Source organism: Ochotona princeps, chromosome 2, assembly GCF_030435755.1.
Source record: "Ochotona princeps isolate mOchPri1 chromosome 2, mOchPri1.hap1, whole genome shotgun sequence".
NCBI lineage: Eukaryota > Metazoa > Chordata > Mammalia > Lagomorpha > Ochotonidae > Ochotona > Ochotona princeps.
This window is the reverse complement of record NC_080833.1, coordinates 116,268,216-116,289,374: the sequence shown is the minus strand read 5'-3', so window position 1 is coordinate 116,289,374 and position 21,159 is coordinate 116,268,216. Positions and strand designations below refer to the sequence as shown.

At 40.8% G+C, this 21,159-nt stretch overlaps 1 protein-coding gene across 2 annotated transcripts in view; it reads right to left on the bottom strand.

Annotated features, from left to right (window-relative positions):
* The window catches only part of DDR2 (discoidin domain receptor tyrosine kinase 2), a 136,604-nt gene that overhangs the window by 7,699 nt on the left and 107,746 nt on the right, over positions 1-21,159 (bottom strand). The window contains exons 7-15 of one of the 2 annotated variants that reach the window (XM_004589127.3): positions 15,575-15,758; positions 13,270-13,513; positions 11,591-11,653; positions 10,676-10,806; positions 9,115-9,325; positions 6,392-6,615; positions 5,137-5,264; positions 1,879-2,070; positions 1,424-1,658 (exon numbers count right to left, since the gene is read on the bottom strand). In XM_004589127.3, the coding sequence (XP_004589184.2) occupies positions 1,424-1,658; positions 1,879-2,070; positions 5,137-5,264; positions 6,392-6,615; positions 9,115-9,325; positions 10,676-10,806; positions 11,591-11,653; positions 13,270-13,513; positions 15,575-15,758 (1,612 nt within the window). The remainder of the gene's footprint in view (positions 1-1,423; positions 1,659-1,878; positions 2,071-5,136; positions 5,265-6,391; positions 6,616-9,114; positions 9,326-10,675; positions 10,807-11,590; positions 11,654-13,269; positions 13,514-15,574; positions 15,759-21,159) is intronic. The other variant, XM_058660559.1, reaches the window with a different exon arrangement.

Genomic DNA, 21,159 nt, shown 5'->3' with positions numbered 1-21,159 from the left:
ACAAATTGAATTAAATTCATACAGCAAAGAATGATGAACTTAGCATATAAATAGTAAAAAAAAAAAAAAAAGCAAAAATATAGGGACTAATGTTGTGGTGCAGCTGGTTAAGCCACCACTCACAACACTAGTATAGTGCATGAGTGCCAGTTTGAGTCCTGGCCCCTCCATTTCCAGTATAACTCCTTACTTTATAAAAGCAGAAGAAAACCACTGTCCATGTAGGAAACCCAGATGAAGTTTCAAATTCTTTGTTTCAGCTCAGCCCTTCCCTAGCCATTGTGGCCTCTTGAAGAGTGAACCAGTGGATGGAAGAATCTCTCTCTCTCAATCTCTCCCTGTCTTTTTAAAAGATGTTTTATTATTATTATTATTATTTGAAAAAGCAAAGTCATACAGAGAAAAGGAGAAACACAGAGAGATTTTCCCATCAGCCAGTTCACTCCCCAAATGGCCATGATAGCCAGAGTTGAGATGGTCTGAAGCCAAGAACCAAGAGCTTCTTCCAGGTCTCTCATGTGGGTATAGGTCCCCAAGTACCTGAGAGAGCCTCTGTTGCTTTCCTAGGCCATAGCAGGGAATTGGATTGGAAGTGGAGCAGCTGGGACATGAGCTAATGTTCAGAGGGGATACCGATGATGCAGAGACCTAGTTTACTACGCCATGGCGCTGACCCCTGTAACTCTGCCTTTTAAACACATAAATACATCTTTTTAAAGAGTTTCAGGGATGATTACTGTGGTGTAGCAAATAAAAGTCGCACCTGCAGTGCCGGCATTCCATAAGGGCACCAGTTTGAGTCCCAGCTGCTCCACTTCCAATTCAACCCCCTGCTAACAGATCTGGGAAAGCAGCAAACGATGGACCATGTACTTAGGCCCCTGCACACACATGAAAGATCTTGGAAGAAACTACTGGTTCCCAGCTTCAGTCCAGCCCAGATCCAGCCTCTGTGATCATGTGGGGAAGGACCAGCAGATGGAAGATCTCTTTATCTCTCTCTCTCACATGAAACTTTGTCTTCCAAACAAATAAACACATCTCTATACAATTCTTTCTAAAAATAAAAAATATGAAAATCTGCCTAACAAGTGAGAACCATATATTGTTCAACATATTGTCTGGATAAAATTTCCCTAAAGGTTTCAACACTCAAAACTATATTAAAGCAGCTAAATATTAGGTCAGAAGTGAGAAAAAAGATATTAAGTCTCCTACTACAACTTTTAGCTTTTTCCTCTGAATTTTCTATAATACGGGTGTTACTTTTCAGTAGAAATAGGCAAGTCTTAAATAATAATAATGATAATGCACACAGCAAACCATGGTTCTGAGAAAAAAGCTAAAGTCTGCTGAGTTTTCCTCCAGCTGTCTCTGGTTTATCCCTCCTGGCCATGTACCCACTGCTGGACAAGGAACTCACCAGCAAGATACTCTCCCAGGACATCCAGCGGATGGGGAGCACTGCTCGGCCCTGGATCCGGTAGTAGTCCCCGCTGTACAGGTTTCTGCTCATGCCAAAATCGGCTATCTTGATAGTGTAGTTCTTCCCCACTAAGCAGTTTCTTGTTGCCAGGTCTCGGTGAACAAAGTTAAGAGAGGAAAGGTACTTCATGCCAGAGGCAATCTGGGTAGCCATGAACTTCAGATTGTTGTAACTGAGGAAGTTCAACAAGAGAGAAAGTTACCTTGAAAGGCCTATATTCTATAGCTGATATTGACAAATCAGGGTGTCTCTTTTTAACACATTCCCTACCCAGTGACCTCCTTTCACTCTCCCAAAACAATGACGAACTTAAAGGTTGACTGCTTCTGCTTTTCAGACTCCCAGCTTCTTGTCCTGACCCCAGGGAGAGACAGAAGAGCTGGCGCATTTACCTGACAGTGGGGACGTTGCTGCAGGAAGAGCTGGGGGGCTCATGCCGGGAAAGGAACTGATTGAGATCTCCATTCTCCATGTACTCGGTGATCATGCAGAGTGGGTCCTCAGTGATACACACCGCCAGGAGACGAATGATGTTGGGATCCTTCAGCCGGGACATGATCTTTATCTCCTTGAGAAAATCATTCCTTTGGAGGACACAGACGAAGACAAACCCACAGGTTGATGGAATCAAGACGAGGGGAAAATTGCACGGCCATGCCTCTTCCCACCCCGTCACACCAAGTCACTTTCCTCTCTGAGAAACCTTCTAGAAGACAGAGAAATTGGCACCTGGGTTTCTGCTCCTCGTAGAATGTGATTATTGTACAATAATGTTCTTGCAACTAAAGTTCATCCCCTAGTATATTAGAAAATGCCTACCACATAAGAAATGATTAATAGTTGCCAAGTCAAGAATATTCAGATAAAAACTACTCTGCAAGATTATACTTTTCACTGAAAATCCTGGCAGAACACAATCAGGTGTTTTTTGTCTTATTATAGCTTTATTTTACATTCTCCTGATTACTAATAAAATTAATTAAAAAAACATAGAGCTAATAAAGTGAAGAAAATTTTAAAAAATGAATAACCACCTTCTTGCTTAACCAAGAATTCCTCACTGTACCACACTGGCTTTCCTGAGACACTATGCACCCGTAGTCATTCACAACATGCATTTACTGGGATTATACCAAAAAGACCTGGACACAATAAATCATCAAAGAGATATCTGCATCACAATGTTTATCACAGCATAATTCACAATAGCCAAAAATTAGATCAACCAAGGTGTCCAGTATGAGATAAATGGATGAAGAAAATGTGGCATATATACTCAATGGATTATTATTCAGCTACAAAAAAAGGAACATTTTGCAGTAAAATGGAGTCAATTAGAGACGTCACACTGAGTGAAATGAACCAGACCCAGAAAGGCAAATATTGCAAGGTCTCCCTTATATGTAGGAGCTAAAAATTAAACACACACACACACAAGGAAAAAGAAATGCCTGTGTTCATCACTATTGCTACAAATATAGTTTTGTAAAACTTTATTGTATACCTCTGCCAAACCAGTAGTTAAGAATATAATAGTGCTATAGCTTTAATGATCTTTGATCATTGTCTTTGAACAACACGGTCCTTTTTTCCATTCAATTGTTGCTTATAGTTATTATCACTAAACTAAGGTCCTTTTATTTTTTTACTTACTAAATTTATTTGGTGAAATGTCAAGTCTTTTTTTACAGTAATACAAATTTAAAACAGAGTATCTCAAAAATTGGGGGGAAAAAGAGAAACAAAGGAACCAAGAAAGAGGTGGACGGGGAGGGAAAGAGGAAGCAGTGAGGAGGGGAAACCATTACGACTTTAGAATTATATCTACAAATGACACTGGATCTGTAAAGAACTAATTTTAAAAATTGCAGCACTGTTTAAAGCCTTCAGCAGTAAAGTGGAGCCATTTGAAAAGAAAAGCACACTTGGCCAAAACTAATTTCTTCCAGTGCATGGTAACAGCCACCGTTGAGTCACAGCATAAGAACATTTGGATTAGCTAGCCACCAGACCACATTCCTAAAGCTACTGAAATCGATCAATAATCAGTCTCCCATGGGTTTTCTAGGAATTCTGGGCTGGAAGTATACTACATCATTACAAAACTCTTAGAGATGAATTGTCCTAATGCAACTCCTCCTTTCTTTCATTCTCTCTGCAGTCCCAAGTCAGCAATTTCTGTGGCTTGGGAGGGCCTGTGTCTGTCTTTCACAATTATTAAACATGAATGGGAATGGTGGAGACATGATGAACCTCACAGGAAAAAAACAGACTAAAGACTTTGTCTGATTTTGTGTTTTGCCTCTCCAATACTATGCTAAGAATAATATGTGGGGCAGGGGGCAGCACCATCAGCATTCCATATGGGTGCCAGTTTGTGTCCCAGCTGCTCCACTTCCCACCCAGCTCCTGGTTGTGGCCTGAAAAGCAGCAGAGAATAGTCCAAGTCCTTGGAACCCAGACCCTACGTGGGAAACCCAGAAGAAGCTCCTGGCTCCTGGCTTCAGATCAGTTCAGCTCTGGTCTTTGCAGCCATTTGGGGAGTGAACCTGTGGATGGAAGATCTTTCCCTCTCTGTTTCTCCTTCTCTCTATAAATCTGCCTTTCAAATAAAAACACATAAATCTTTCTAAAAAGCGAATATTATGAGGGAAACTCCATGTCTCTATGGTACCCAAGAATGTCATGTTTTATTCATATTAATGTCCTTAAGTTAGAAACTCTTCGTTAAAATTCTAAAACGTCCAGCTATATTTCCATTCCTTTCTCTTTTCTTCATTTTATATCTTGCCAATTGTAAAGCCCTTAATGTAGCCTACAACATTCTTGACGTGCATGCTAATTTGGAGAATCAGAGTTACAAAGATTCTCTTGCTACAAATATTAGTAAGACAAACCGGGAAAACACAATGGGAAAATACATACGCCATCCAGATATGAAGACTTATTTGAGACACACACAATCAGCTTTCAACCAGCATGCCTCTCTGGATGAGGATGCACTCACCATTACTGTAATGGAGAGGCTGTCAGACAACGGAATATGGCTGGAACCTACGATTTATGTAGTAAAGGGCTGAAGAGTTTATTACCCAGTTTGGAAACTGCTAAAGGACTGCTTGCTTTGAGGTCCATGGGAATTTTTCCAAGTAGAGGTAGCTTCTCATTTGGGGGTTGCTGGACATAAAAGAAAAGGAGCATAAAAGAGAAAAAAGGATGAGAGAGTAAATAGAGATGTAAAAAGGGGGAGAATGGAGGAGGCTTAGCAGGAGGCACATGTATGATAGTGGAAAGTTTGCTGGGAGGAGAGTTAATGACATCGTAGATTGTGTCTACATGTGAAGATGGAGGAGGACCACACGCAGATTGCTGTGTGAACTTGGAAGTACAATGCTGAGGACCCGGATGGTGTCCAAGGGCTAGGAAGGAAATGCGTGGCAAACCGATGGGAAATATACATGCATGTTTGAGAGATGGCGAACAGGATGAGGACTGCTGACTGCAGGAGAAAAGTGAAGAAAAGACTAACATTGGGAACATGAGGCAGACCTCCTAGTCTCCAAAGAAAAAAATGCTCGAAATCTTCTAGCGGTATTCCTGTTCCTGAAGACAAAACGCACAAAGGAAAACTCAAAATGCATACCACAGACCTGGCATTCTTGTTGGCATCTGCTCGGAGCATTTTCACAGCCACCAGGACAGGCTGGTTAGCGCTGACATCTAGGGCAAAATCTTTGTCTTTGAATTGTTCCATTCCCTCCACTTCACAGAGATGAACCTAGACAAAAGGCATCTAATCTCATCATCATCATTTCTCCTGAAGATGTCTCAGTACTCTTACAACTCAGGCAAAATAATCAAAAGAGTATACGTGTAACATATCTTTTGGCCTCAATAATTAAAATTTAAAAATAATGATGTGCCCAGCTAGTATGATACGCCGCTACTGTAGGAAAGAAATACACATTTTGTAGAATAGTGAATAAGTGAATGAATACATAACAATAGTTTATCCCAGCATAGTTCACTATAAAATTTCACTCTGCATAAATACTTAAACTTCGACGTAAGAAAATATGGTTGCTGGTTCACACAAAACAGAAAACCATCGATATGAAGTTTAGAACTGTAAGTAGTGCCTGTGTATCCGTGCAGTATTAGAACACGAGTTTTCAACTCAAGAAACAGAAAGATGACATAGAACACTACAAGTACATGCCGTATACTGCTCTACTTCATCCAACACCAGACCTACCAAAGCCATTGGCTTGCAGCCTAAACCGAAGCACTATTTGCTGAGTGTGGTAGGCAGAACTGAAAAACCCCTATCAAAAGTATAAAACATCACTTGAGTTCTTTGACCTTTCACGTGGTTCACAAGAGGAAAAAAATTTAAGTTTGTTTGCCATCACTCTGAGGACAACTCAGAAGAATGCTCCTCCTTGTCTTGACAATTCAGTCCCTCGTGGTCGATGCTGGGACCAAGGGCAAGGGGGAGGTTGTATTTGATCATTTTATGTGTAATTCCCATCAAAAGGGGAAAAAAAAAAAAAAGTGATTTTCAAGCAGCAGGGTGTTCCTGGACTATTCGTAAAAGATTATCACATCTTGTGGGTCCCACCCTCTGTACTCAATTTTAGAATTTTTGTGAAAATATTGACTGTGTTTTGAGACAACTGAAGTCAAATATTCCATGGAGACATCCCCATCACTCCACAGCTATTTGACAAAGATGAGATTGCCCCCACACTGGCCAACCAGAGGACAGTGCAGGGAAAGCCAAGTGGAGGAGCTGTTCAGTTGTGGATCTATTTCTGGAACGGACACTGTTCTACTGACAACTTCCATCTAACCACTTTCCTGGAGCTACCAAGGACTGGAGACCCTTTCAGAGGTTTCACTTACCTCCCCAAATTGTCCTTCTCCTAGCTTCTCCTTGAAAGTGAGGAGTTTCCTGGGGAACTCTTCGACAGCCACATCTTTTCCCGAGAGCAGGTCCATGGTGACTGCCGGCACAGAGTAGGTGTTGCCTCCGGTCACTCCTTGGAGGTTGACAATGTCAGCCTCGGCATAGTGAGGCACTCCCTCGGGCCCACTGGGCTGCACTGGCTTCACAACACTGCTGCAGCCTGGGAAGACAATGAAAGGAAGTCTCATCCCAAGGGGCATCTTTGAGTCTCTCTGTACGGATGAAAATCGGGAGTCAGAGCTAGAACAGACCGTCGTGACCGGCTAACCTACCGCATATCTCTCTCGGGGAATGCCTTTACTTCCTCTAGTGATGCTCTTGCTGCCTGGAATGCAGACCATCATTTATTCTCTCTTTTCACATCATCATTAACCACTTCCTTGGTTTATCTTGTAAAATTGTGTAGTAAGGCTATAGGAAGCCACATACTATATTAGAGTGGGGATATTAAAAGTTGATTGTTTAATGCCATAAGGAGTTAGAAAGACTAATAGGCAGATGGGGCCAGGTCTTTGGTGGAATAACAAAGGAGTTTCCTTAAAGAAGTACAAGACAGTTGTTTCTCTCCGGGAACTGCATTTAGCGAGGACAAGCTGGGAGCTCACTCTTGAGTTTCTAGTTTTACCATGAGAAAGATAGCTGTTGAAAGGCTGTTTTGGGAATGTGAATCCCACTTCCCTGAATTTCCAGTTTTATCCCAAAGGAGCAAGCAAACAAGAAGGTCTCTTTAAGAGAAGGCAAAGCACCTGTCTCCCAAAAGCTGCCTTTGACCAAATCAAAATGTCCACTTCCAATCCATTGACTTACCAATTTTAGCCTGAGAAAGCCTGTCCTTAGAATAGAAGTAAGCTACTAAGCACACGTATATGATGGCTTTGCTTTGAGCAAACTGGATAAGGCACTTGCCTGAATTGTGCTTTAAAAAGGTCACTTCCACCTTTCTCCTGGATATTTTTCTCTTGAAAATGTCCCCTCCTAACTTGTGTAGTGGGAGATTCTTCTGGCTAAATAAATCCTGCTTTTACTCAGTGAAATCGTCTACATGTGTTTCTTCTATCATGTAAGGCAAGAACCAATGTTGCCTCTATCCCTTGAGTCCAATTCCCCACAATAATATCACAACCCCTTAATTGTAAAACACCATCATTAGCTTACCAATCCATTTCATCTGTTAAGAAATCTTTCAGATTTAATTTATATGATCTAATTTGAGACACATTCTAATTTTAAAGGATGTTAAAATAGGAGGTAAAGAAATTCTTAAGACTTATTATTTAGGGCTCAGCAGCGTGGCCTAGTGGCTAAGGTCCTCGCCTTGATCCCATATGGCCGCTGGTTCTAATCCCGGCAGCTCCACTTCTTCTCTGTCTCTCCTCCTCTCAGTATATCTGACTTTGTAATAAAAATAAAATACATCTTTAACAAAAAAAAAGACTTATTATTTACTTATTCATTTGGCAGAGTGACAGAGAGCACAAGAAAGGAACAGAGAGAGAGAGACCTTTCATATGATTTGCTCTCCAAACGAAGGTGACAGCTGGGCCAGGCTGAAGCCAGGATCCGTGAATTGTATCCAGGTCTCCCACTTGGGTGGCAAAAGATTCAAATGCTTGAGTTATGATCTGCTGCCTTCCAGGGTGCATATGAGCAGGGAGGGAGTTAGATCAGAAGCAGAATAGTGAGGACTCAAACCTGCACTCCAAATAGGATGCAGTTTAACCTACTGCACCACAGTTCCCTGCCCAGTGTTGGAGGACATCTTCATCTTCAAAAGACAGGTAATTGCTATGATGAAGACTAGGTCATAAATAAGTTTATGTCATTTGGTCCTGCCTCCTCTGTGAGATTATGAGTTCAATGAGCTCTTTGAATACTTTTCCTCTATTGAGTGATAAAATAGATGTTAATTTCTTTCTTTGAGGGTCATTTTGGAAAAAGACTATTGTGGTATAGTTAGTCCTGTCTTTTTTTCATACCCAGCTCTGGCTGAGTTCCTCTCTGCTACCCACCACTGGTTTGGGTCAATCTCAGGTAAAGACCTGATGGGAAAGTTGTTCAGAGCATAGATATGACCCAGTCTCGCTTCTGATCGCATTCTGCAGAACCAACTGGCTCTATTTGATCTGCTTTATCGTCTTACATCATTGCCTTTGCTGAGAAAAGCTGGGGACGCTGTACTCTTGTTGCATGATTATGTTATTCTAATAAATGTTCTAGATGGCTACAGTACTTGAAATTTCAGGAAATTAGCTTTGTTTGTCATTTTTGCCTTCAAGTGAAATTCTGGTCTGAATTTATTGCTAATGAAGTTTGACTGTGTGAGTTCCTTTTCTGAGATTTCTGTCTTTGTATGTCAAGGAAAAGGCTAGACCACTTGACTTGTTCAGATTCCTCTGGTATTAACAATTTACTAATACCTTTTACCTTTTTTCCTATTTTAACTGTAGTCCTTCTAAAAAAAATAGTGTATTGAATAGGAAAGGAGGGGTGCTCATATTAGGCTGCTAAAAAGGCATCCCAAGTCTACAGGGGAATGTGGTCTTCTCAGGAGGTTAGCATAGACAAACAGACTGCATTGCCTTGGCAGCAAGAATATCATATATACGAAACTTTTGCCAAAGCATTTCCTTCCACCTCCTGTCCATTAGTTCATCCTCACCTGACTCCTCCTCCCCTGGAGCAAATTCTGGAAGTTTTCGTATCAGCCTAGATGGTTCCTGGTAGTCAGGGCGCAGTGGGAAGATGCGGTCGTAGGTTGAGTTGGATTCTTGCTCACTTGGTGATGAGGAGCGGTTGTTGTTAAACATGCTGGACTCGCTGGGAAGGGAGAGACTGACTGTCATCTCATCATCCAACATCCTCCGGGAAGCCTGGAAGAGAAGGGCACGTTGGCACAAGACGGCGTCAGATCCTCTCCTTCCTATCCCCAGCTCCTCCACTCGGATGGCATAATCTTTGTCTACTATGAATCCCAGAATCAGAGAAAGTGACAGCATTGCTGCCTGGCTTCATAAATGCTTATGTTGCAGAAACTAATATCATCCCTCATTTCTTCAAGACAGAACCTGAGCTCCCAATTTCTGCACAGTCATCACAAACTATCATTGAAATATGTATGAGAATGATCTGTGTAACATCCCAAGCACCTACCGGTAGTCAAACATCTTCTCAATCTATAGAATTCTCATGTTCTGTTAAATCATAGGTTTCACTGGTCTATTCATTAGCTGCTTTGATTTTGTGTAGACCTAAACTAAAATGTTCAGCGACCCAGTGAATGCACTGAAACATGAAGAAATCAATTGTTTATCTCAATATTCTGCCACAGAATGTTGGGATAATACTTCCATAACCTTGTATTTTTGCTTTTAAAAAGGGGGCGGAGGGGGCTACAAGGGCTCCACCTTTAAGCACCAGCATCCGATATGCATGCCAGTTCATTCCCTGCTGCTCCACTTCCTTTCCAGTTCCCTGCTTGTGACCTGGAAATCAGGAGAGGACAGCTCAAAGCCTTGGGACCCTGCACTCGCATGGAAGACCAAGCAGAAGCTCCTGACTCCTGTCTTTGGATTGGCTGAGCTCCAGCGATTGTGGCCATTTGCCGAGTGCACCAGCAGATAGAGAGTCTTTCCTTCTGTTTCTCCTTCTTTCTGTAATTCTGTCATTCAATAAAATTAAATAAATCTTGAAAAAAGGGCTCCAAACTGGAACAGAAACACCCTAGTTATTGGGGATACCAAGGTGAGTAATTGAAAATACTGGATCACCTGCTTGCTCCATCAGCAGCAGGAAAATGATAGCACGTATGTGCCTTTTTGGATTTAAACGCATAAAATGTGCCACTCCGTTGTACACATTTTTGCTACTCATCAGAACCAACTGATAAATTAAAATACTAAAACCACACAGATGCCTGAACTCTACCCCAAGGCCGGTGAATCATCACATTCGTGAGAAATGCCTATGCTGAGAAACATGATTTAGTAAGAGCTTTCTGAATGTTCTAGGAAGATTTTAAAATTGTCATTCTCAACATGAGAAAACAGCCAGCCTATTCTTTGTGACTCTTTTCCCCAACACACTTCTCCCTTCTTTAGCTTCACAGTAGCCTCAATGAACTCTTTAACCATTTAGAGATTCTCGTTATTTTCCTTGTACTCCTGGGGCAAAAGCAACTGAGGAAAGCGGGGACACAGCTTCCCGAGCCAGGCTCTCCTCACCTTCTCCAGCATTTTCTGCCAGAACTGCCTCCAGAGGATGATGACAATGATGGCCAGCAGGATGAAGATGATAGCCACCAAGCAGCCAATCAGAATTCGAGTGTTGCTGTCATCCACTTTCAGCATTGGATCTGTGGCCAGAGGGAGAAAGTGAAGAATATAAACAACTTGAAGCATGAGCAACTGGCCTGGGGGGGGGTGAAAGTAGATGCTGTTCCTCCAAAGATTGTTTCCAAAGATACCACAATCAGGCTTCTGCTAATTCTTGGTGGTTATACTGTTTTGCTACTCTGCTCCTAAGCCTTTCTCCATAAGACAGTAGTTCCCCCACCCATACCAAGCCTCAGACATGATGATGGAGGCTCTGGATTTTTCTCAAAATACTGCCTCTGGGTTTACAGGTTCTTGCAGGCCTGCAATCACACCCACAAAAGCAAGATGAGGCGCCAGTTACACTCTGACTTGCTTGAGGCCTGTCCTGGTGGCTGAGAATCCTCTGTTGACACACCCAGTCACGTTTCCCACATTGCCAATTGGTTGGTCAGTGACTCTTTTGCATGTTTATCTTGAATAAGATAAGCCAGCAGGTTTTTTTTCTTCCACTGGATTTCTCCCATGCAGTAAGACTTTCAGTAGGAGCTTCATTTAGGACTGTCTCTATTTCTGCCCCAAGATTTCCAAACTTTGATAGAACAATTGATATCATTTCATATCTCCACCAAAGAATAACAAGGATAAGCCGTAAAATAAATACATAGGCCCGATCTGTCTACACTAGAGGTAGGATATCACTCTTCCCAGGGCTATTCTTGCTCTGAAGCCACCTGACATCTAAGTCTCCTGCACAAAGAGCCAGGAGCCCCATTCTCCAGGAGGCTCCGTCAACTTCATATCTCTGGCTAGGAATTCACATACCATAGGTTGTAGGTGCCATAGGAGAAGGGGACAGGGCCCCAGAATTGTTGTACATAGCAGCATCTGTTATGAAAGAAGAGAAGATCAGAGCTGGTTGGAAGATGCCAGGTAGGAACTCCCTGAAAGAGAATGGCAAGCTAGTATATTGTGCGATCCATTTAGTGGGATGATACTCATCCTTCTTACATTAAAGACATAAACACATAAACCAACATTTCGTTCATCAAGATTGGGCATAGTACCTAGATATATATATATATATATACACACACATATATACATATATATACATATGTATATATGTATATAAATGAGTTGATGAGAGAAGTGTGGATATCTTTTTGGAATAGTACTTATGAAATTTTTCTCTCTATATTAATATTTTTGAAAATATATATAAAAAGAAGAAACTCAATAGGTACTATTAAAGGTAACTTGAAGATCATTTTAATACTCTGAAAACTGACATTAAAGGTATAAGTTAAGCACATATTCTTGCTCTTTCAGTGTGAACTGTATTTCAGGGTAAACAATTGCTTGAGGAAATTCAGGAGACACTTGGCTAATAAATGCAGAGAACGTAAGAATTAGAAAATCACCATGTGAGACACCCCAGTGAAATAATTCAAAAGGGATCACAATGGAAGGGAATATCTGGGATAAAAGATGTTCATGGAAAGATGTTCATGAAAAGACGAACTCTTGGAACCAGAAAGTCATCTTCATTTCACTGGAAGTGAGAGAAGCCAATGTTACAGCCCTATGATAAGATTCAATACATGACAGAGAGCACTAAGAATCCTTAGGAAAACAAATATTCACCTGGAATCAAATTAGTCTGTGAATATAATCTCTAGTTTATAGTAGCCAACACTAGAGTGAAATGACACCGCGGAAAGCCATAAGCAAACTAGAATGATGTCTTCTCAAAAGGTGAATGAAGGGAGAAGTTTTAAAATTAGCAGAGATATCTAGGAAATATAATAAGGGAAATTCACCAAAGGATTTTATTTGGATCCACATTCAATGAAGACAACAACGGAAAGACATTATTAGAAATGGGGATACTCGAATATAGGCAGCATAATAGGGAATATTGGCTTATTAATAAATATTATGATAGTTTATAATGGTAGTATGATTATGAAGATGATTTTTTTAGGTGTATTTTAAAAATTTCAGTAAAGGAAATCAAATGATGCTTCAGATCTGTTTCAAAGTCCTGTAGCAAAAAAAAAAAAAAGAGGAATAATTGAAACTAACACAGTAAAATTTTTGGTTACTGAATGCTGAGTGAAGTTAATTATTCAGTTTATTTTTGTATGGATTTAGGGATTTTAATTGAAATGCCTTAAGAATTTTTAGGAGCAGATTCCCTTAATCTCCTTAATTTATATAGTTTTCAATGCATGTTCTTATAATTTTTTTTTCTCTAGTTCTTTACCATTCGTCTTTTTTCCAGACAAATGTCCCTCAAATGAGGCAAGAGTCAATGAAATATACTGTTCACTTCCATTCTCACCCCTGTTCCTCCGCAGCTGAAACCAGCCAAATGAAGGAGTCTTCTGTCCATCAACAGGGAGCCACCTGGACAACCCTGTTCCTTGCAGACACCTGCCAGGGAACACCTGACATGCGCCTTCCTCCTTCATTACCCCGTGGGACCCAAAGCTTCCTACCCGATTGGAAGGTGATCTCACTGAACATCATCCAGGTATCAGCAAAATGGTACTGGCACTTGATGGCACTGGCCATTCGGTGGTGGAGAGGCACTGTGACAAACCGAGCGCTGGGGTTGACATCATCCAGGACAAGAGGGAAGGAGACAGCGTTCGGTTCCCACTCATTGGCTTCAGAGCGGAAGTAGCATTGCACTTCCTTAAAGATCTTCACCCCTTTCACAAACATGTTGTTGCAGTGGACCTGGCAGAGAAAGGGGCAGGTGAGAGACAAATTGGCACTGCTGGGTCCCATGGAGACACAGTGAAAGCTAACCCTGCTTCTGAGCATCAGGCTTGTTCTGGATTATCCCTTCCAGGAACTTCTCTGTGGTTAGTCCCTATACAACCTGAGCTGCAACCCTGGTCGCCTCCACATGGCTGCGTGCCCTGGCCATACCCCTTCCTGTTGCTTGGCTGTTTCTTGCTTCCTCCTCTGTGAAGGAAGGCTGGAGCACCTTGCTGTCAGATCCTGCCTTGTTCTGAACTCTCTTGAGTGTATACACTCTCAGCCACAACTGCCATCCTCCCCATCCCCCCCGCGATGTGAGCGATCCTGAACCAAGGTACAAAGATGACAGCCGTCCTGCTTCCTCTGTGTGCTTTCCAAAGTCAGATCACTCCTTTATAAGGAACTGGAAAAAAGTATAAAGTGAAAAACAGCTTCAAGTCTGTTAGAGATCCCATTTCACATGCCACGTGTCAATGTTTTACGGTCTCTTAACAGACTTTAGTCTAGATAAAATGATTTTGCAGAAAACATGAATTTTCCTCGTGGATGGTTGCTGAGATGAGAAAACAGGTCTGTTGGGAATTTGAATGCACCCTCTTGCCTACTGCTATGATCTTTTCACCAGGATATTTGTATAGTTTTTTCAAATATTCCCAACATGGGACCTGTCTTGTTGCAGAGTCAGTAAAGCTGCCGCCTGTAAAAAGTGGTTCATGTCCCAGCTGCTCTACTTCTCATTCAGCTGCCTGTTGATGGCCTGGGAATTTGAACCCCTGATACCTATACCGGAGAACTAGATAAACCTCCTGGCTCCTGGCTTTGTCTGGGCCAGATATTTGTGGCCATCTGAAGATTGAACTAGTGAATGGGAGATATTTTTCTCTCCTGCCCCAATCCCCCCAACTGTATCTATAACTCTATCAAATAATGAATAAACCTTAAAAAAAAAAAAAAAGAGTCAACAGGAACAAAGCTTTCACACGAGCCTTTCTGTAACACCTTGCTGTGTTCATTCACCAAGCCTCAAAAACTGGGGCTTACGTATTTGTAGCTAACTCAAATCCCTCAATGGGTATCCAGTATCATTTCCTTTGGCTCCACCATATATGGAGAAGTACTTCTGCTGGCCTCTATCCCTCAGGTTTAAGAACTTTCAAGGATGGAAATCATGCTTGTCATTCTAGGAATGATTTCCTGTTTCCGTTTTAAGGTTTTGTACAAGCCCTGAGTTGTAATCTTCCATTACAACTTCCATTCATACCCTCCTAGGATTTCTGGATAGTCAAAAAGTTCTAAATTTATTTTTAGCACCGGAAGAAGCAGCGATGATGACAGAAATTTCATGACTAAAGAAACAGACCATAGATATTCTAAAATTAGAATATTTGAGCTACTAGAAGTTATAAAACCATCTGGCCGAACTTCCCCAGTTACTGGGGAGTAACTGATACTTGGAAAGGTTTGGATTGCTGGCGGTAAGTAACAGAAGAGCTGAGTCTAGAACCCTGGGTCCCAGACCAAAGTTCTGTGTACATGTGCCACACAGAAATTTAACACAGCACTTGACTTTTCCCTTCCATTGTCCTCCAAATGTTTTGATGATGAAACCGTGTACTAAAACCTCTTTGAGATGAAGTAACTGTTCTAGTTTTACTGAACAATGAAGTCAGACAGGCTATGATAAAAGTCAGAAAAACATCATCCAGCTTCAATACATTTTTTTTGGATGGTTTGAAATCTGTAAGTGTAATTTTGACCTGTGATAAACTAATCCAGTAAGCATAACTACCATACCTACTGGAGTGGGCACAAAAGCTCTGGTGCTGGAAGAAAAGAGGGGAAAAAAGAAAGAACACGCATAAGTTCAATACTCGAAAGGAAATGATTTTGGAATGCACACAGCTACTTAGTGGAACAGATATTTGAATGAAGCTCTGCTGGCCTCACCTCCGTGTTGTTTCTAGCAGGCCTTTTCTCTACCACATTGAGATTTTGCCCTCCTTGAAGTTGTTCCAGCACACCTACTCCACTGACCTTCATGGTGGTGAAATTCCTGATGCGATCAAATTCAAACATGATCTCGATGTAGCCATTGGTGGCACTTTCATTCCTCCAGCCCACGTAGTCATAGCCTGGCCATACGTGGTATTCATGGGTCTGCGTGAAATCATCCAGGCCAGACACCCCATCTGTCAGCTGTCCCAGCCCTTCAGTCATGCTACTCAGGCCAGACCAGGACAAGGAAGAGAGAAGAGAATCTTGGAGTTAATCACGTGAATGGGAACTTTTATCCAAGTGCTTCACCCTGAGTTTTGTTGACAGTAGAACTGTCATGAAAACTCAAATTTGTTCTACAGTACTGATACACTTATGCATGGATAAATAAGTAGAGAACTAAGAATTTCATATTAATAAATCTTACAAAAATATTATGTTTTAGTAGCGAAACTTCAATTTTCTTGTTGATTTGTACAAAAAGCTTTCTATAATCCATTGTGTCCTTGCCTAGTCATACATGAGTATAATGAATATAATGTCTTGATGAGCCAATATTATAAAATTGATTGATTAATGTATGTATAGGATGCGCACTACAGTAAATAGTAGCACTAGTCCCATCATTAAATAAATGTTCCCAGAGCATGGTGGGAATTTCCCTGACTCTCCTTTGACTACCTGTTGCCCTTATTCAGTAAGTCAATCTTACAGAAACCAGTTAAACTTTGTTCCACCCTACATCTCCAACAGCTCAATTTGATGTCAAAAAAGAGTAGGAATAAACTTAGCCAATTTAAAATTCTGATTTATGGCGGAGAATCAAGATGGCGGAATAGGGTGAGGACACGTTTATGCGGACAGAAAAACATTTAATCAGGATGAAGCAGAGAGGACATATTTCAGGAAATAGGAAGGGACAGAACAACAGCAGAGGGGTACCTGGAGACTGACAAACACAGGAAAGCAGCGGACACAGCGGTGTGGTGTTGCAGAGACTAATATTCCAGCACGGCGATCTAAACTCCACCAGCATCCGGAAAGCCACCAGCAACCAGGTAGGAAGGGACTCTCACTGGACGCTTGGGTGGTGAACCCAGACAAAGAAACGCCCGTTCTGCTGGTCTGTTTGATTTGACCAGGAGCAGAGACACAGCAGCAGATCTCAGACGGGCAGTGTGAGAACAGAGTGGATTTCATAGCCCAGTCAGCTCCTTAGAGCTGAATTGGGCGCCATTTTGCGAAAGAAGAAAAGGGCAAGGGAAGGGACGGAGCATGCGCTGAGCTGGGAGTGAGCTCATTTCTGTCTCAGTGAACTGCAATGACGTGGCATTCTACAGGTTCCACCCAGGACAGGTCTGGGTAGCCCTCGGATCTGACGGCCAGCAGATCAAGAACTGTAGTGGTTGTATATCAGGTGCCATTTTGGGCACTGTGGCAATAGCATTGGGACTGCAGGGGACAATAGTGCTGATCTCGCGAGAACTTGCTGAGGTCTGTGATAGCACAGGTCGCACAGGAAATTAATACTGACTGTGTCATCATACGGGTCAGAATAGGTCCGTGTGGCACCCAGACCTAAAGTCTAACAGGTTCTGACAAGATCAGCGCCACCAACAACCTAATTATATAGGACACCTGGTGTCTCTCTAATCCTGGGACCTGCTCCAACTGAAAGTGGGAGAAAGGTTGCAGTGACAACAATGCAGCCTCAGCATGGTATCACAGGAGGTGGAGAGTGGTGAGCTCAAGAGCTGGGGCTGTGGAGACCATGGTGGAAATCTGACATAAGGACCCAGACCTGGAACTTGCTGGAGGTTGTGGCACAAGTGGCTGCAAGCAAAAAAACGTTGTGTACCAACTGCAATAAGTAAAATTGCATTGTAGACCTGTGGGTGACAAAGCTTAGAAACCTGACCCAAGGAATTCAAGACTGCTAACCAGAAGCACAATGAACAAGAGCAAAAGAAGAGACAAAAGCACAATGAATATTATCGAAGACTCCCCTGCAAAGGAGCAAAACCCTATGCCAACCTCAGAATTAACTGAGGGAGACATCGAGAAAAAGGGGCACACAGAATCCATAAGACTCATTTTAAAGATTCTGATCAAACAATGAGAAGCTCATGCAAGAGTTCAAAGAATTTAAGGAAGCAATAAAGCAAATCAAGGCTGGTATATCAGAAATTAAGAACACAGCAAATTAAGAGTACAATGGAGAGTCTCCAAAATAGAATGAAGAAAGCAGAAGGAAGAATCTCAGAATTGGAAGGTATTTCCTGTCATCAGGGGGAAGCAAACAAAAAGCTGGAAGCAGAGCTGGATCAGGCCAAAAAAAGTATTCAAGAATTGAAAGACACTATTAAGAGGCCAAATATAAGAGTTATGGGAGTCCCAGAAGGTGCAGAAAGAGAAGCTGAGTTTGCAAATGTATTTAATGAAATAATAAAGGAAAATTTCCCTCATCTGGAGAAAGAATTGGGAAACAAGTTCCAGGAGGGGCACAGAACTCCTAACAGGCTTGATCAAAAGCGATCTTCACCAAGACATATGATCATCAAGCTCTCTTCAATCGAACATAAGAAAAAGATCCTTAAATGTGCACGTGAAAAAAATCAATTGACATATAAAGGAATGCCAATTAAGCTCACAGGAGATCTCTCACAGGAAACTCTACAGGCAAGAAGAGAATGGAGTGACATATTCCAGATTCTAAAAGAAAAAAATTGTCGGCCTAGGATAACATATCCAGCAAAGCTTTCTTTTGTCTTTGAAAATGAAATAAAATTCTTCCACAGTAAAGAAAAGTTAAAAGAGTTTGCCTCTTCCAAACCTGCCCTACAAATGATACTTCAGGAAGTTCTCTTGACAGAAAAGAGGAATAGCACCTACCAAAACCAAAGGCAAATGTGAAGAACATCCCAGTAAAATGACAACAGAAGACTAAACCAATGAACAACCCATTCCTAAAGTGACAGGACCAAAGTAACACCCATGTATATTAAACTCTAAATGTAAATGGCTTAAGCTCAATCAAACGTCATAGATTAGTAGAATGGATTAAAAAACAAAACCCATCTGCTTATTGTCTGGAGGAGACACACTTCAACAAAGATCAGCGGAAACTATATTGCATGGGTTTTGTTGTTTTCTGTTGTTTTCATCCCTTCAAAACACTTCCTTCTGATTAAATCATTCAATGACTCGTAGATCATGCAGTGGCATCATTTTCTTCAAGAAGGTTCTTGATTTTCATTTCTTCAGCTACACATTAGTCATTTAATAGCATGTTATTCAACTTCTTCATGTTGTTAATTTCTTTTTTCTTCCAGATGTTGATTTTGTTTTGTGGCTCTTCATTTAAGGGGATATATAGTAGCCATGTAATGGAGACTGTCATATCTAGTAACATGTCATTTAACTTCAGACATTGTAAATTTCTATTTTTCTTTTTATTGTTGATTTTGTATCATGACTTTTCATTTAAGGGGTTGTTTAGTAGCTGTGTAATGGAAACTGTCATATCTAGTAACATGTCATTTAACTTCATGGCATTGTAAATTTCTTCTTTCTATTGTTGATTTTGAATCATGACTTTTCATTTAAGGAGATGTACAATAGCTGCGAAATTGAGACTAACATTCAGATGTGAGGATATAGTGTGGTATCGTTTCTACTTCCACACAAAGATGGACTTACAATGAAACTGTTTACTATATCTTGACAATAGGATTCTGGACTCTCTGCCATTGTCTATGCCCGCAATGATGGACATATGACTGAGTATGAAGAACTATGTTAGTAAAGATATAGAGGAACTGGGGAGGAGGGAACTGGGGAGGGGATAAGGGAATATGGAGCTGTATTATAAAATAATAACAACAATAATAAAATGTATTAAAAAAATAAAAAAAGCAAAAAAAATTCTGATTTTAATTTTATTTTCATTTAATAGATAAAATATTAGACCCATGGAATAGGACGCAGTCATTTCATGGGAGTCTCAAGCACTGGATTCAGTTTTATCTTTCGGCTCAGCAGACTTTTCTGAGTGTAAAACTCTATTTTGAATGACTGAGTTTACATCCCATGACTGCGCTTGGGATATAAGTGTGTTTACATATTAATCTGACTTTTTAAAGGACATAAAGATGCCTCTTTTCTTTTTCCAGTGGAAGGACACAGCAAAAGCAGATCATGTAAAAATTCTCTGTCCTCAAGCTTTGGGAGCCATATCAGGATTCTCCCGAAAGAATAATTTGGGAGAGCCACTCTCAAGTAGAAATGGATGTGACTCCTGAGGGATATGATCAGACTCATGGCCTGGGGAATTTGTGAATTGGAGAAAACAATTAAGAGTAATTGTGCCAGTCTTACATATACATTTTGAGATATATCTGTTCATTAAAAATGTTTGAAAAATTACCCAATTGGACTGGTCTTATCTTTGATGACCAGAGTTTGGATCTCCTTTTCAAGGTTTTGTCTTTCTTTTCTTTTTTCTGCAAATCAAAAAGACTGGGAGAATATAAGTATACTTGTAATAAATATATTTCCCAATGGCCCCAGAATAATAACTCCCATAAAAATCCTATGAAAAGCAGTACTAACTTTAAAAAGATCTAGTAATATTTTCTGGATTAAAATCCTATAGAATAGAAAACAATTTTTTAAAAAAATTATATTCACTTTACATGCCTTTAAATTATTAGAATTACTACAAGGTATGTATCTTTTGTGACTTTTTCATTAAAAAAAAGTAACTTTTGCCGCTCTGCCACATTTCCTAAGACTCTGGCCTAAGTGTCTTTGGTTCCATCACTCAGTCACACACCAACCAGATAAGTCATTAGCTCAACTATTAGGTGGAATTAAACCATCTAAATATCTGAAATTATTTGTTTTCTTCATTATTGTTGAGTAGTGACAACACAGAGCCAAAGCTTGCACAGAGTCATGACTAATTTGCAAAGATTTAGTATATTAAACCAAATTAAGTTGAGCTGTTTTCCTCCATGCCTTGTGTAATACTTGGGTGTGGTTTTCTGAAATGCTGATGACAGGTAAATGGGACACAGCCTTTAAGCAAAAGGAAAGGCAGTGACTAGCAACAGGAGACTGGAAGATCAAGAACTTTACTGAAGGGACGCCAGCTGGAACAATGATCTATTTTTCACATCCACATCCACAAAAGTCCTATAATTTTACACTCTCATTCCTAAGACTCACTGATATCCTCATTTTTCAATCCCTAGGAAATCCTATCTGATCTGGATTTCACTATGATCTGATCTCGCTCCAGGCTCAATCTTTGTAGGCAAAGATGGAACTAATGGAGTGATTTACAAGAAGAATGGCAGGGCTTGGTGTAAAGCAAGATAAGTAGAAACATTTCTATTCTAAGTTCCTACTGCACCTGCTCAGACCCTCCACCATGGTCCTCCATTGGTGCATATGAAACCTATTCTTGTTCCATTCTTGTCTTTAATGCTATTTCTGTGGTTCCCTTCTGTTTTCCTTTCCCGTGGAAGGAATTCAAATTCTAATTCCTTTCCATGGAATTCAAATTTCTTATCCTAGAAACTTCTTTTGTCTATTATAAACCTTACTAATCTGTTTCTCTT